The sequence below is a fragment of the Canis aureus genome, chromosome 19 (assembly GCF_053574225.1).
Source record: "Canis aureus isolate CA01 chromosome 19, VMU_Caureus_v.1.0, whole genome shotgun sequence".
NCBI lineage: Eukaryota > Metazoa > Chordata > Mammalia > Carnivora > Canidae > Canis > Canis aureus.
Window position 1 is genome coordinate 5,844,202 of NC_135629.1, and position 16,447 is coordinate 5,860,648.

The window sequence follows — 16,447 nt, forward strand, 5'->3', positions numbered from 1 at the left end:
CCTCTGCATTGGCTGCTGTATTCTCATCCTTATATCCTAATTCCTATAGGTCACACCTCTGCTCAGAAACATTCAATCCCTTGAACATATTTTACCCTTCCCATCCCTTTGGCCTGAAATGTGCCCCTTCCTCTCTCTGCCAATCCAAATTTCCTCTCTTTTGCAGCCCTGCTCATACTTCTTCTCTATCATGGCATTGCAATCCACATCCATTTCTCTTTTCTCACAGTACCCACAGTCTGGGTTAGTAATTAGTCATATTCTTATTGCATATCATAATCTTATGGAACCTTAAAAATACAGATCCCCAAGCACAGCCCCAAAGAGATTCTGATTCAGGTGGTCTGTTATGAGTACTAGATATCTGTAGTTTTCACATGTACTCCTGATTCTTGGCCAGGTCAGAGATCATCAGTCTAGGAGTCTATTGAGTTATTGTCTTAATATTAAGCTTTTTGTAGATGTTTGAAAAGTTTATAGTCCATGAAGATTATAAATTTGTTGCAGACAGGCACTGTATGTTATGTAACAGTGTGACCAAGTGGACAGAGAACTGGAATGAAAACCTGAGAAACCTTGTTTAATGCCAGCTAGCCAGACTCTGACTATTAAGTTTTGGGAAAATCACTCAGCTTCTCTGAGTCTTGGTTGTCTGGTCAATACAAAGTGGGTCACCAGATCAGCCCTGCCTCACACTGCTTTTGCAGGAACTAAATAAAATAATTGCGGGGGGGAGTTGCTTTGACAACACTAGATTGTTTTGACAATATAGTTCGGTTCATTGTTCTATCCCCTGGAGCTGCATACAGAATTTCACAACAGCTGCCGGTGCAGTCAAGAGTGGCCTGGAAGACAACAGGAGCATGTGTGCATATGATTCATGTAACTAGAAGAGGGAGGGGAGAGGATTCTAGGAAGAGGGAATAGCACCTGTAAATGCTTGGAGTTGTGACTCAGTGCAGTATCTTTAAAAGTTCATGGGTGCAACTTGTGAAAGAAAGGGGGCAGGAGGTATATATGCTGTGGGGTGGAGGTAAGAGGTATTGGATGTCAGGCGGAGGAAATTGCTTATCGTTTTGTAGGCTGCAGTGGCCAGTTTATTTTCGCCCAGATATTTACATTTCCAGTGTTTTTCATTCCTCTCTGAATATCCAAGTTTTCCTCCAGTATCATTTCTTTTCAGTAAAGAAATTCCTTTAGCATTTCTTGAAGTGCAGATGTGCTGACAACAAATTCTGTTTGCTTTATTGTTGAAATTTTTAAATTTATTTTTATTTTTTTATTGGCGTTCAATTTGCCAACATATAGCATAACACCCAGTGCTCATCCCACCAAGTGCCTCCCTCAGTGCCCATTACCCAGTTAAAAATGTTTTTATGAAAGGATATCTTTGCTAGGTATGGAATTCTGGGTTTACTGGGTTTTTTCCTTCTAACAATTTAAAGATACTCTTCCACTGTGTATGTCCTCCAAAGTTAATGATGAGAAGTATGTAGTTATCAAGTCACTGTTTATTTTTCTAGCTGTTTTCAAGATTTCATCTTTAATCTGATTAGTTTGACTATGATGTGTCTGGATGTGGTTGTCTTTGTTCTGTTAGGGGTTTTACTGAACTTCTTGAATTTGTACACTCATGTCCTTCACCAAATTTGGGAAGTCTTCTGTTATTATTTTAGGGGAAAAAATGTGCTCAACCTTTCTCCTTTTCTCCTGAGACTCCAATTACATGTATTTTAGAACTTTTAATATTGTCCCAAAGGTCTCTGAGACTCTATTGTTTCTTTTTTTAAATTTTAGAGGGAGAGAGAACATGAGCAGGCTGAGGGGCAGAGGGAGAGAGAGAGAGAATCTTTTTTTTTTTTTAATGATACTTTGTGTGGACATTCAAGTTGACAATGCCTTTTTTTTTTTACAAGATTTATTTATTAAAGAGAAGGAGAGAAAGAAAGTGTGACTGGGGGGAGGGGCAAAGTGAGAGGGAGAGAGTGAGAATCTCAAGCAGACTCCCCACTGAGGGTAGAGCCCTTCATGGGGTTTGACCTCATGACCTTGAGATCATGATCTGAGTGGAAATCAAGAGTTGGTGCTTAACTGACAGAGCCACTCAGGTGCCCCCAGAGAGAATCTTAAGCAGACTCAATGCTTAGCTTGGCGCCCCACATAGGTCTCGATCTCACAATCCTGAGATCATGACCTGAGCCAAAATCAAGAGTTGGATGTTTAACTGACTAACCTACTCAGGCACCCCAACTCTGTTCTTTTTTGTTGTTCATTTTATTCTCAGATTCGATAATTTCTATTGATCTAACTCTCAGGTTCACTGACTATTATGATATCTTCATTCTGCTATTATGCTAATCCTGTGAATTTTTTAAGTTTCCCATATATATTTTCAAGTCTAGAATTTCCATTTAGTTCTTTTTTTTTTTACATTTCCTATTTCTGTGCTGAGATTGTGTGTTTTTTCATTTATTACTATGTTTTCCTTGACTTCATTGAGTACAGTTAAATTAGCTGCTTTAGAGTTCTTGTCTGATAATTTCAACATCTGGGACATACCACACAAGATTGGTTATCTGTTACCTTAAGAACGGCTCACACTTCACTGGTTCTTTACATGTTCGATAACTTGAGATTATTGACATTATGTGTGTTATCTGAGGATCTGTGGACTGTAGAATCTGAATTTTGATGTATTTCTCTGAAGAGTGTTAACATTTTTTGTTTTAGCAGGCAGAGAACTTGATTAGACTCACACCACAAACTTTGTCTTACCTGCAATGGGCAGGAACTCACATCTCAGTTTGTCTGTTTCCCTAGCAGTAAGCTGTCCTGAGTCTCCTCTGCTCATCCATGGCTCAGGGATTAGCCAGGGATATGGATGGCCTATTCACAAAATTTGGGTCTCTATTTCTTTGGTGCTGTCTCTTCTGGAATTTTATCCTTACTTTTCTGTGATTGTAGTTTCCACAGGTTCAGTCCTTTGGTTTTCTGGGTCAGGAAGATGGTGGTGTTTTGGCCATGACTGTAGCTTGCCTTCATGCCAAAACTATAAAGTAGAAATTCATCCCATGCTGGCCCTTTCTTTTAAGTTTTGACTCTTCAAAATTTGCCTGCTTTTGTTTATTCTTCAGAGCCTTTGGTTTGTTGTTTTATTGTATTTGTGCCAAGGTCTGTAGGAGGGTCAGCCTAGTAGGAACTGACTCAGCTATATTGGAAGTACAACCAGCTGGTTAGTTTCTAAGTTGAGGGCTGGCATGCTTGGTCCAGCATGTGTATAGAAAGTTGACTAGAAAGGGAAAGATCAGTGGATGGGCTAGTACAAAGACTAGTTATGGGGGTTACTAGCCAGATCTGACCTGATGAAGGGGTGCAGCAATATTTTTTAAAGGAGCCATTTCAGGAGAAGAATTCAGTGGCATTCAAGCATCAGCTGTAGGGAATAAATGAGGAGAGGGAAGTATAGATGACTCCATAATGGAATATATATCTGAGTGGAAAACAAGTTTCTGAGAGGGTCAGAGATCAGTATGTTTTAGATGTGTTGATTGGGCTCGGTGGCTTTTGTGACATAATCCTCTCTTAGGGTGAGAGATTAGGGATGATGCATATATGTGATGGGCTGGCTCATGAATTCTCAAGAAGATGAGTAGTGAATGAGCTTGAAGAGCACCCACATTTGGGGCACTGGGAAGAGGAAGAGAAACCACCCAGGGGATGAACAGGGATAATAAAAAACAGTTGTACTGTGCTAAGCCTGTGCATATTTTACCCCGTGAGATCTGCTCAGTGTCATAGGAAAAAAACTTCTGTTACTGTCCCCAGGCTCAGAGAAGCTAACCAACTTCCCTAAAATTGCTCCACTGGTAAATAGCAACACTGGGATTTGAACCTTGCCCAACTGTAGCACTTGAGCTCTCAACCACAGCTCTATACTATACCAACTAGGAGAAGAACAGGAGAGGGAGGGTAGGGTTTTTTCTTAAGTGAAAGTGATCAACAAGTATGAAGATGTCAAAAGACTTGGTAAAAAGCCATGGATCAAATATTTTCTGGGTGTTGGAAACCACTAGCATCCAGACTGAAGAGTATGAGAAAGAATTGAATTCAGACCTTGGGACCAATAAGTGGAATAGCAGAAGCAAATGGAAGGAGTGAAATGAGTATTTCCTTAGTTCAGAGGAGTCCTGAGATACACATAGGTCAGAGACATGAAAGGTGGAAGAAAGCATCACCACACAGCAAGTAGGGCTGCAGACTCCTAGGCCCTTGTGTAGGGCTACTATGCATACATAACTCTCTGCACATGTGAACCATTCAGGGACCTCACAGGATTGTGCTTCCACACCCTGACTATATCTGCTCATGTGTGTTATGGACCTTTGTGGCTTGTGAAACCACTTCCATAATCTTTATCTCATTTGAACCTGATACTAGACTTTGAACTATTTACTACTGAGGAATTTGAGCTTCAGAGAAGCTGGCTTGCTTAATAGAGGCTGAACTGGAACTTACTTCTAGAACACAGAATTCTCAGGAGTGAGTTGCTGTAAAGGCAGCGCATCCTCCCTGTTCCTATCTGCAATCCCACCCCCTTTGGAAGTGATTTTTTTTTTTAAGCTCCTTTGGCTCCTCCTTAGGAGAAGAGTAGTGACATATTTCGTGATTGTGGGGAGGGTACTGAGCATATGAGGCTCAGCCCCTGCTGGGTTCCTTTTGTCATCTGCCCACCCACGCACGGAAGGGTGCATTCTGGTATCTCCTGCCATGTTGTCAGCTCCCCAAGGCATCTCTGCATGCTCTAGAGCAAGGCTCATGGTCAGGCCTGTTGCCTGGGTGGACATATCTGATTCATAGTGTAGACTTATGAGCCAAGCTACATCTCCATCCAGCTCTACTGGAACCAAAGCTGATTCACCTCCAGACTCCTGTGTCTCTTTCACATTGGTTCTAAGCTTCCGCTGGAAAGGGAAGGGGCAGGAATAGGAAGGCATCTGTTACTTTTTCTGCCAGTCCCCCAAAGAGAGACTGGAATCCTTTCTTTTCTATGAAAGCTAAATTCCAACATAAGACCTGGAAGGACCTTACAGCTTTCTCAACTGCAAGCCAAGTTTTGTGCTTTGTGGTGATGGTAGTAGGGGGAGGGTAGATAATAGAAGCAGAGATCCCCTAAGCACTGTTTCTTCATCTGCAGGTGAATGAGCAAATGAAGCTGATGGTGCTGGCCCAGGACTCCATCACAGTCACCTTTACTTCCCTAAATGAAACAATAACACTCTCTGTATCAGCCAACAACTGTCCCCATGGGGTAGCACATGATAAACGGGTAAGCCAAAGCAGACCAGGTCCCCAGGCCTGACCCCAGGCGTCTCAGTGTGGGTTGCCATTCTATATTTCAGTGTGTGTGCTCCTCCTACCCCTCCACCCCCTGTCCCATGCAGGGCCCTCCCTCTTTCTCTGACTAATGAACTCCTAATCACCTTCTCTGTGAAACATCCGTCTGTTAGGAGTCTTTCAGTTGTGATAGTATCCGAAACAGATTAGCTTAAGCATGAAGAGAAACTGTATTGGCTCAGTAAACTGAGAAGTCTATCAGTAGGCAGCTTTAGGCATGGCTGGATCCAGGCCCTCAAATGATTCCATCAGATATTCCCATTTCTTGGCTCTTCTTTCCTCTTTATTGCCTTCATTCTCAGAGAGTTTCTCTCTTTATGGTGACAAGATGGTCATAAGCATCTCTGGGCTCAATATTCTACCAGCTTTGCTCTTCCTAGGAGAAAGAGGACTTCTTTTTCCTTAGCTATCAAGGAAAAGTGCCAACCCCAACATTGCCACCTCTCCCTGAATTGGACCCCATGGCCAGGAGCACATGTTGCTCTCACAGCCCAGGCTTGAGTATCATGTTCATCCTGAGAGCCAAAGGGCATGATCAGCCCCAGGTACACTGCCCTGTTGAAGGATGAGGCAGGAACATCATGGTGCTGTTACCAGAAGAGTGAGAGGTGTTACTAGAAAGAATAACTACCAACGTGTGTTGATGACCCTCTCCACTACCCCCTTTCCCATCCCAAGGAGAGTCTGCCTATCCCTTTGCTTGGCTTTCCCAGCTACGACTCATCTTTATTCTAGCAGTCCTTTACTTATAAACCTATCTTCTCTACCAGACTGAGAATTCCCTGTGAGGCCTATTGACATTTCCCCAGGGCAACAGCATGGGACTGTTAAGTGCTTACTAAATATTTGTTGGGTGGGTAAGAAAACAGTGGAGACTAGAAGCCCAGTTCTTCTATTTTCTGGGTCTTTATGGGTCCTCCTGTGTCCCTGGTCCCGAGTCAACATCATGGAGAGAGGTGGGGAGGATGAGGGGCACACATCCCCAATCCCTGAGGGATTATATTTATATTTATATTTATATTTATATATTTATATTTATAGTCTAGTGGAGAACACTTGACATACACCATGAGAGTGAGGTAACCAAGGGTTCATTGATGTAACAGGCTACTTGCATTGCAGATCGGGTGCTTTGCTGGGATTGGTTCATTGGGGAAGGCTCCTTGGAACTTCCTGGGACTCTACCTCCCAGTTTCCATGGGCCCAGTCCCAGCTTATACCTATCAGCCTAGAGGAATTATTAATAGCATCCTCTTTCACTCTCAAAAGTGTCCTGGTTTGGATGCTAATTATATGATCATCCAGAGGGCGGTTCCCCCTCCCTGTGTTCCTATCTGGGGCTGAGCAAGGCTCTGGTACTGCAGGGGCACTTGCCACCAACATGCCACAGGCTCATAGACTCACAGAGCTGATAGAACCCATTAGGAGCAGCCAGCCCAAAGTTCTCACTTTACATCGGGGACACGGAGGCAGGCATTTGTTAGGGACCCATGCTCTATGAACAAGATAGAGAACACCTGTGTTTCTCTTGGAAGAGAGCATTCCATCTGTTTTCCCACCACCTTTTTATTTCAGCAGCATTTCAACTTCATTAATTCATTAAGTAATTCAATAAACATTTGTTAACACTTACAGTGTGCCAAGTTGGCTTCTGGGGATGTAGAAATGGAAGAAATCTCATTCCCTCTAGTTCTAAAATACCTTCCATCTAATGGAAGGGGAAACAGCATCAACATCAATTGTAATCCAGCTGGACTGATGCAGTGTGTAGGGGAGAGAGGCACCATGGGAGCCCCTGGGGGACCAGGAGAGAATGTTCGTTAAAGGAGCATTGGAGCATCCAGGAAACTCAGATACTTGTGACTTCAAGCTGCACTGATTATTTCAAAGAGCAAAAGAACCCTGGGTTTGGCTCCATGTGGGCTAAGATGATGATCATGCTTACTGATGAGTCCACCCTGCCCATTTGATTCCATGCTATTACTCTGAAAATTGCTGTTATGTGACTAAGTACACAGGATGTATGAAGTCATATACCTATATTTCTTAAAAACCTTTTTAGACTGTGTAAAAAAAATGTGAGCTTATTTTTCCTACCAAAGGCAAGAGATATTAGAGAATTGTTCTTTCCCATAAAATTGTAGTAATGCTTAGTTTTCCTGACAGCCTCTTATCTGGTAAACACTGGAGTCTGGTTCACAGCTAAGAACCAGGATGTAAGCAATTAAAGACCCCCCATGAACAGCCAAAAGAGGTCACTCTATGTCCATGCATCAAACATGCCCTTTGGGCTGAGGAAAGCCCCTCAGTAATTCAAGTCTTATTTTATCTTACCTGAATGCAATCTTGGAATAAGGAGAAGTCCAGAGCTGTGCTGCCCAATATGGTAGTCACACTTCACAAACAGCTACTGAGAACTTGCAATGTGACAAGTCCAAATGGAGATCGGCCACAAGAGAAAATATGCATTGCGTTTCAAAAACTTAGCATGAAGAGAAAATGTAAAATTTCTCATGAATGGTTTGATTGCATGTTAAAATAATCATTTAAAAATATATGTTGGGGGATCCCTGGATGGCGCAGCGGTTTAGCGCCTGCCTTTGGCCCAGGGCACGATCCTGGAGACCCGGGATCGAATCCCACGTCGGGCTCCCGGTGCATGGAGCCTGCTTCTCCCTCTGCCTCTCTCTCTCTCTCTCTCACTCTCTCACTCTCTCTGCCTCTCTCTCTCTCTGTCTCTGCCTCTCTCTCTCTCACTGTGTGCCTATCATAAATAAATTAAAATGAAAAAAAATATATGTTGGGTTAGATAAATCTGTTACCAGAATTAATTTCACCTTTAAGAGCTTTTTTAAAATGTGGCTATAGAAATGTTTACAACCACATGTGTAGCTTGCATTTTCTTTATACTGAACCGTGTGGTTCTTGAAGATGGTGTCTTCATCAGGGAAGCTCACAGAGGCAGTTTGCCAGTGTGGTAGAAAGCTGGAAAGTTATTTAAAAGGACATCATAACTCAAAAAGCATAGCTGTCTCGGGGACACTTAGCAAAGGGCTAAGCAGATCAGTATATTAAAACAGCTTCTGGAAACAGTGCTGGGTTCTAGTCAGTAGTTATTGATGTTGACCCAGAAGACTGACTTGCCACAGAAGCATCAAGGTCATCAACCCTTCTGTTTGAGAACACAGATTTCAGACTAGATAAACAACAGCAAATGAGGAAATATGGGTTTTATTGTAGGAAACACAATTTCCAAATGTTGGTTTTAGCTGCCAGGTTAAGCATCTTGAAATATTTGTACATGAAATCTTGAGACTCAGAAAATTGTCTCCTCTCTGATTCTTGGACTGTCAGAGCTGCAAGGGGCCCCTGAGAAGACTTGCTAATTGTGCAGGCCGGTCAAGGCTAGGAAGAAGACATAGAGCCTTGGGCCAGCCCCTTCCCTTCTAGTCCTCAGTGTCCCCATCTGTAGAGGGATATGTAAGGGCCTGCCCAGCTTCCACACAATCTGTTCAACTTTTTCCTATGTCTGTGTGTTTGGGGCTGGTTATCATTCATCAGCAAAATCCATGGCAGTCTAGAAAAGCTGAGGGTGGGAAGTAGGGTGGCCTCCTCCTGCTAAGTTCCTGTCAGTGACAGGCTTGTTAAATGGCTTCCCCAGACTCCCATCACCTTGGAAGGAGCCACCTATCAGAGCGTCATGCAGAACGGCAGTCCTAGCTTTTACAGCCCTGTGGCCAGGCTCCTCACTAAATATTTCTATCAAGGCAGTACTTTGAAAGTGAGGCAACACCTCAATTTAAAAGCTTTATTAGCCCACAGTGCCACTTCAAATCCTTTTTGGAAGCAGGCTGAGTATAAATTACAAATAAATAAATAAAATTAGCCTAGAAGCAGCAGCTGTGGCCTAAACCCAGAAGGATAGTTGAGGCTTTGCTATTAACTGAGGCATCCTTTATGGAAGTCCTGCCTACGGGGTAAAGTAGGACACATAGACTGACCATCATTCTTCCAAAAATCTGTCCACTGTCCATCCCATTCTCTCTACCTGAGGCTTCAATTCCACAGAAAATTGTTTCCACAACTTCTCTGTGTTAAGTGGGAGATGTAGAAAGCAAAGATCCTGCCTTCTTGGGGCCAACCAAGTTTATGGGCAAAGGAGGTAAAACATGGTCAGGCCCAGGGTGGAAAGGACAGGCACGGGCCAAAGCTTGGATTTAGCATGGGGAGCATTGCTCCCAGCTGAGGAAATCAGCAAAGGCCTCCTGGAGGAAAGGTCAGGCTCTGACTGCCATGGACTCTAAAATCTGAGCCTAGGTCTGTATGCCATTGAACTGCTCCAGCAGAGGTAGAGGTTGAACCCCACAGAAACCTTGCCATCCTGTGAGGGCCTCAGAGCCAGAATGGCCTTTCAGCATGGCTCTGAATTGAGGCAGGAGGCCTGGGCCTTTGATCCCAACAGGGACCAGTCAATCTATGTAACCTTGGCTATGAGCAGTTTCTCATCTGAGATATTCTGGCAGCTGTAGGGAGCACGGGGGCACCGGGGGATGCATATAGAGGGGGCCTAACAGCAGAGATCCCAAAGAGGCCTTTGTCTATCTAGCTATTCATAATGCAGCAAGCATTAATTGAGCGCCTTCTGCATGACAGGTGCTTGGACACCAAAGAGACCAAGACTTGGCCCCTGCCCTCTAAGAGCTTATGGTCCTGTAGGCAAGATAGTCTCAGATGCATCCAATTACTTCATAAAGGGTTAACTCTGACTTCAGGCTACATGGAGAGCAAGGAACAGTTCTGCCCAGTAGAGTCAGGGAAACCCTCCGACGAGGTTTTGAGTCAACTTTGAGTCAAGTTGGGCTGATGTGCCGGAATTCACTGAGCAGAGGGCAAGAGAGAGGCGTGTCGCGGCAGAGGGGACAGCACGGCCGCCAGCCAGAGCAAGGCCTAGCTGTTGGTGGGCTGGACCCGTGGCTCCTGGCAGGGAGGCAACAATGCTCTCCTCCTTGGCCTCTCCCCAGCTGCTGGCCCGCATGGACGACAAGATAGCTAAGATGAACCGAGCTCTGGCAGAGATGAGGAAGCGATTTCAAAAGACAGTGTCACAGTTTATGAATTCTGTCTTGCTGACAGCAGGTAAGGGGCAGAAAGATGGGTGATGCCTATCTGATAACTTCCTAAATCCTGGGTCACCTACAAGGCACCTCTGAGGACAGCTCTTTGCCACCCAGGGAGGTGGGCAGGCAGGGCAATTTCCTCATTGGTAGATGGAGTGACGAGGCCCAGGCCGCTGAAGTAAAGATACTCACTCAGGGCCATGTCGGGAGTAGTGGTGGCCTTCACAGCCTTCAGTTTCTGAGCACCGCCCCGTGTGTCCTCAGCGTCTCCTGTGGTTGTTTTATTTCTCCTGGGCCTCCCGTCGTTGTTCTGTGACTCTCTGACCCACTCCTACAGCTGGTTCACCTTTCAGTTCTGTCTCCCATATTGTCCGTCATCCATTTGCAGACCCTGTTCCTCTCTGTGGACAACCTTGATAGAAGGGAGAAAAGCAGCCAGCTCACCAGGCTGTCCCTGTTAGGCCACAAGGGCTCCCCCCAGCGCCAGCATGGTGACCTCGGGGACCCCTCTCACATCTAGGGTCTCTCGCTGAGGAGCCTGGGGACAAAGGAACAGTGACTTCCATTCCATGCCACCCCCTGGCTGGTTAACGGGGGGGGGGGGGGGGGGGGGGGGGGGGGGAGTTGCTGTGCTCCAAGGAGTTTCTCCTCATCCCTAAAGACTCAATTCAACTGTATCTCTCCTCCAGAAAGCCTTCCTTGATTCCCCCCAACAGAATGAGTCTCATACTCTTCTGGGTTCCCACATAAAAAATATGCTCTAATTATAAGTCTTACTACCGAGCATTGTGAATATTTCTTTGCCCATCCCCCTCATACCCTGGTTAGGAGTTCTCAGAGGCAGGGAACCCTGTTTGGGTCATCTATATATTCCCAGTGTCCAATAAATGTTTGGTAAGCGAATAAGAAATGAAAATCCCAGGCCTCAGAAGTTTTCAAGTCTAGTAGAGAAACTAAAACAAGAATTCGAATAAATACAACAAAGAAAGTAGTGGAAATTACTTATCTCTGGAGATACAGGCAACAGCATTCTCAGGAAAGAGAACAGTATGGAGACATTGTGTACCCAGTGCACTAAGAGTGCAATGGAGGACACAGAGCTGAATGAAACATGGGCTTCATAGCGAAAGAGGGATCCCAGCTGAGTCTTGACGAACAAATAGAAATGCGATTGATTTGTTCTGACATTCAGCCAACATTTACTGATCCACTAACTGTACTAGGGTTGGAGCTGTGTGCTGGACACCAGAGGGGGGGGGCAGCTTGGCCAGAGAACATGCAAGAGTGGAGGAGTGGCATGGAAGATGAGCTGCAGGGCTGCTGATAGGCAGAGCCCCACAGCAGGGCAGGGAAGGCCACGAGGGAGAGTGACAGCTGTGTCTTCTGTTAACAGGCCTGTTCACCATTGAATACCCGGTTAAGGAAGAGGCAGAAATCAATCGAACCAGGGTAAAATCGAGTCTCTATCTTGAGCGGAGCACCAAGCCAACTGGATACTCAGGAGAAGCCCTTTTACTACGATCTCAGTCAGCCCGACTGGAATCCTCAGTTGGAGAGTCTTCGAAGGAAGAACATGAGTCTGTTTCTGTAAGCCCCACACGGAAGAAGAGTATCAAGATCCAACCCAAAGCTGTGGTCACACCCAGGTGGGCTTGGGCCTTCAATTCTTCTGGCCTGCATGTGTCAGACATGGTGATGGAGGCACACAGTGGAGAACAAAACAGACGAGGCCCCTCCCTCTTGGAGCTGAAATTTTAGGGGCGAGAGAAGATAGACAACAAACACATGAAGGAATGAAGTCATTTTAGGTAGCAAAGAAAGTAAATCAGGTCTAGGAAGAAAGTAAATCAGGGTCACAGGTTAAAGCAGAAGCTGGCAAACTAGGGCCATTCATCTAATCTGGCCCCACTGCCTGCCTTTTTATGATTGAACTAAGTAGGAAGAGTTTTTACCTTTTGAAATGCTTGAGGGAAAAAGATCAAAAGGAGAATAATTTATGGCATGTGCAATGTCATAAAATTTAAATGTCAGGATCCATAAGTAAGGTTTTATTAGAACAGCCACTCCCACTCATTTACATATTGCCCAGAGCTACTTTCCCCACTACCACAGAAATGTTGAGTAATTATGACCAAGACCATCTGGCCTGCAAAAACTAGAGTATTTACTATCTGGCCCTTTATAGAAAATGTTGACTAACGCCAGGGGTGGAGAGGGACTAGGAAGTGAGGTGGGAGTGCTAAATGAGATAGACGGTCAGGGAAGGCATTTCTGAGGAGCTGATATTTAAGTGGGGACCCAGGATAAGAAACAGGCAGCTATAGAGAAGGGCCGGGAAGGAACAGTAGGCAGAGGGTAGAGCAAGCAGAGACCTGTGACAGAAACAAGTTTGGTATATGTGAGGGAAAGAAAGACGACCAGGGTGGAACATGGTGATAAAGAGGGGAGACCCTGTGAATTGAGGACAGAGAGGTAGGCAAGAGCCAGATCAAAGGTCCTTGTTAGTGTTGTAGGAAGCCATTCCATAACTTTAAGACAGGAACTGATATCATCTGATTCATGGGTTTTTTAACTTAAAGAATATCTTTTATATTTTTTATTTTAATTTTATATAATATTTAATTATATAAACCTTAATATAATCTTAAAATGCTTGGAAGAAAAGCATTTGGGGGCCTATTAAAGCATTTTCATATAATATTAATGTTTCTGTATAAAAACACAGAAAAATGAATAAATCCTAAGCATATAGCTCAATGCATATCACAAAATGAACATATCTTATAACTAAACCAAGAAACAGAACATCACCAGCTTCTTAGAAGTGCCCTCTTGTCCCCTTTCAAGGGCTTCCTCCTCAAAGGAAGAGTTCTAACTTCGTAGTTTAGTGGGGTTTTTTTAACTTTATTGAAATGAACTATTCCTCACGCATTCTTGGCCTCTAGCCTCTTTTGCTCAACATTATAATTGTGAGTTGTTGTGTGTAGCAATAGTTTGCTCATTTTCATTGTATAAGCTATTATTTGAATACACTAAAAATTATGCATTCTAATGTTCATGGATATTTGGGTTGTCTACAGTTTTCGTAATGATCAACTGTGCTAGTGAAAGTATATATCCTTATTTATGGTTGGTATATGCCTGGGTGTGAGATGGTACATGTCTCACTTGTAGTAGGGACTGGCCATTGTCTGGAGTGGTGGTATCAAGTTCTAGTCCCACCAGCAACAGTGAGAGCTCCCGTTACTCCACATCCTCACTAATGCTTGTAATTGCCAATCATTTTAATTATAGTCATTCTATAATGATGATACGGGTTTTCATTTGTATTTCCCTGGTGGCTGTAGAGGTTGAGTACCTTTGAGTATGAGTATATCTCATTCATGGACCATTTTGGATATTCTCTTTGTAAAGGGCCTGTTTAGCATTCTCATCCATTTTTCTTTCTTTCTTTTATTTTCTCATCCATTTATCTACTGGTTATTTCCCTCTTCTTGATTTATGTTTTGGAGTTCTTTGTATGCTGTGGGTACAAGACTTTCTTCATGTTGCGAATGATCTTACACTTACTCTGGTAATGATGTCTACTGAGGAACAGAAGCTGGAGAATTTAATGTCAATTTTTCAATATTTTTCTTTATAATGAGCTTTTTGTATCCTATTTAAGAACTTGACATAACATTATGCATGACAGTATTCACTAAAGTAACTTTTCTAGTAATTTTTTTAACTTTTACATTGTTTGCCCTCCACCTGGAAATTTCTTTTTTTTTTATTATTATTTATTTATTTATTTATTTATGATAGTCACAGAGAGAGAGAGAGAGGCAGAGACACAGGTAGAGGGAGAAGCAGGCTCCATGCACTGGGAGCCCGACGTGGGATTCGATCCCGGGTCTCCAGGATCGCGCCCTGGGCCAAAGGCAGGCGCCAAACCGCTGCGCCACCCAGGGATCCCTCCACCTGGAAATTTCTGTGGTGATGTGAAATGGGAATCAAGTTTTAATTTTTTCCATACATATATAAAGGATTGTAACTTCCCCAAGGCTCTTTGGCACAAACTCTGTCACAAAATAAGGGGTTCTATGTATATAAATCAGGGCACATTTTCCAGACTCCCAATTTTGTTTCCTATTTGTCCAACCTTTTACCAATACCAGACTGTCCGATTAATCATAACTCTATGATAAGTATTGATATACAGCACACTAAGTACTCAAACTTTATTGCTCTAAAGCTTTTGGCTGTTCTTTACCTTTTATATTTCCATATAATTTTAGAATCACCTTGTCAACTTAAAAAAATATATCTTGGGATTTCAATGGAATTGTTAATGTCTTTGTAATATCGGAGTATTTCAATCCAAGAACATGGTATATCTTTTTATTTATTTATTTATTTACTTACTTTATTTATTTATGTATGTATGTCTTCTCTAATCTCCCTATAGTTTGTAGTTTTCAACAGAGAGGCCTATGTGTCTTTCATTAGTCTTATTTTAGAGTATTTAATAGTTTTTGTACTTATCATAAATTATGGGTTTTTAAAATTTTTTAATTAATTATTTATTTATTTTGAGAGAGAGAGCACGAGCCAGGGGAGGGGCAGAGGGACAGGGAGAGAAATCCTCAAGTGGACTCCCTGCTGAGTGTGGCCCAGTGTGGGGCTTGATCCCAGGACCCCAAGATCATGACCTGAGCTGAAGTCAAGAGCTGGACACTCAACTGACTGAGCCTCCCAGGTGCCCCTATAACTTATGCCTTTAATTTAATTATCCTATTTGTTGCTGGTTATAGAAAGGCAGTTGATTATATCTCAATTTAAATTTATTTTAAATTTACTTACAGTGAACTTTACTTGGTGTAAAAGTCTGAGTTTTGGTAACTGCATAGAGTTGTATAACCACCACCATAGCCAAACTGCAGAATGGTTTTATCACCTCCCACCAACCCCCCTCCCCCCACAGAGTCTGTTGTGTAGCCCCTGTGTAGTCAAACTCTTCATTCACCTTTAATCTCTAGCAACCCCTGACCTATTCTTTGTAGCTATTTCTAAACCATTTTCTAAAATGTCATATAAATGGAATTACACTAGGTAGGGCCTTTTGAGTCTAGCTTCTTTCACTTAGCATAATGCACGCAAGATTCATCCATGTTATTGCATGTATCAACAGTTCATTTATTCTTTTTTTTTTTTTTTTTTAATTTTTATTTATTTATGATAGTCACACAGAGAGAGACATAGAGAGAGGCAGAGACACAGGCAGAGGGAGAAGCAGGCTCCATGCACCGGGAGCCCGACGTGGGATTTGATCCCGGGTCTCCAGGATCACGCCCTGGGCCAAAGGCAGGCGCCAAACCGCTGCGCCACCCAGGGATCCCCAGTTCATTTATTCTTATTGCTGAGTAGTATCCTATTTTAGGGGGCTCCAACACTATCCCCACATTCAGAGATTTATTGGAATTCAAGGGACTTAGTATATAGTTTCATTAATATATTAGGTTTATTATAGTGAAAAGATACATAACAGGATCAGCAAGGGTAAGAGATGCAGGTAGAATCTGGATAAATCCATACACAGACTTCCTTATGTTCTCTCCCTCTTGTGAAGGGATGTACCAAGCACGCTCCTTTCTCTAGCAGTGAAAAAGACAGTAATACATGCAATATTTCTGCCCAAGGGTGCTCATTAAAGACTCAGAGTCCAAGGTTTTTATTGTGTGATTGTTACACAGGCACTCTCTGCCTAGCAGATATCAAAATTCCAGACAATTCCAGACTGCTAGAGGGAAAGCAGGTGTTCAACATAAATCACATTGTTTATAACAAAGAGTCTGGGCTTAGTGTAGGAAATGGTTCAAGTGCCAAGTTTCTAGACATCAGTGAAATGCCAACCTTGTAAGCTTGTCTTTCTAAAGATAGCAGCCTCAGGCCTT

General features: G+C 43.2%; 1 protein-coding gene across 8 annotated transcripts in view; it reads left to right on the forward strand.

Annotated features, from left to right (window-relative positions):
* The window catches only part of C19H3orf20 (chromosome 19 C3orf20 homolog), a 78,103-nt gene that overhangs the window by 37,637 nt on the left and 24,019 nt on the right, over positions 1–16,447 (forward strand). For 6 of the 8 annotated variants that reach the window (XM_077857705.1, XM_077857704.1, XM_077857708.1 and 3 more), the window contains 3 exons: positions 5,195–5,326; positions 10,416–10,530; positions 11,905–12,157. In XM_077857705.1, the coding sequence (XP_077713831.1) occupies positions 5,195–5,326; positions 10,416–10,530; positions 11,905–12,157 (500 nt within the window). The remainder of the gene's footprint in view (positions 1–5,194; positions 5,327–10,415; positions 10,531–11,904; positions 12,158–16,447) is intronic. The other 2 variants (XM_077857707.1, XM_077857711.1) reach the window with 1 other exon arrangement.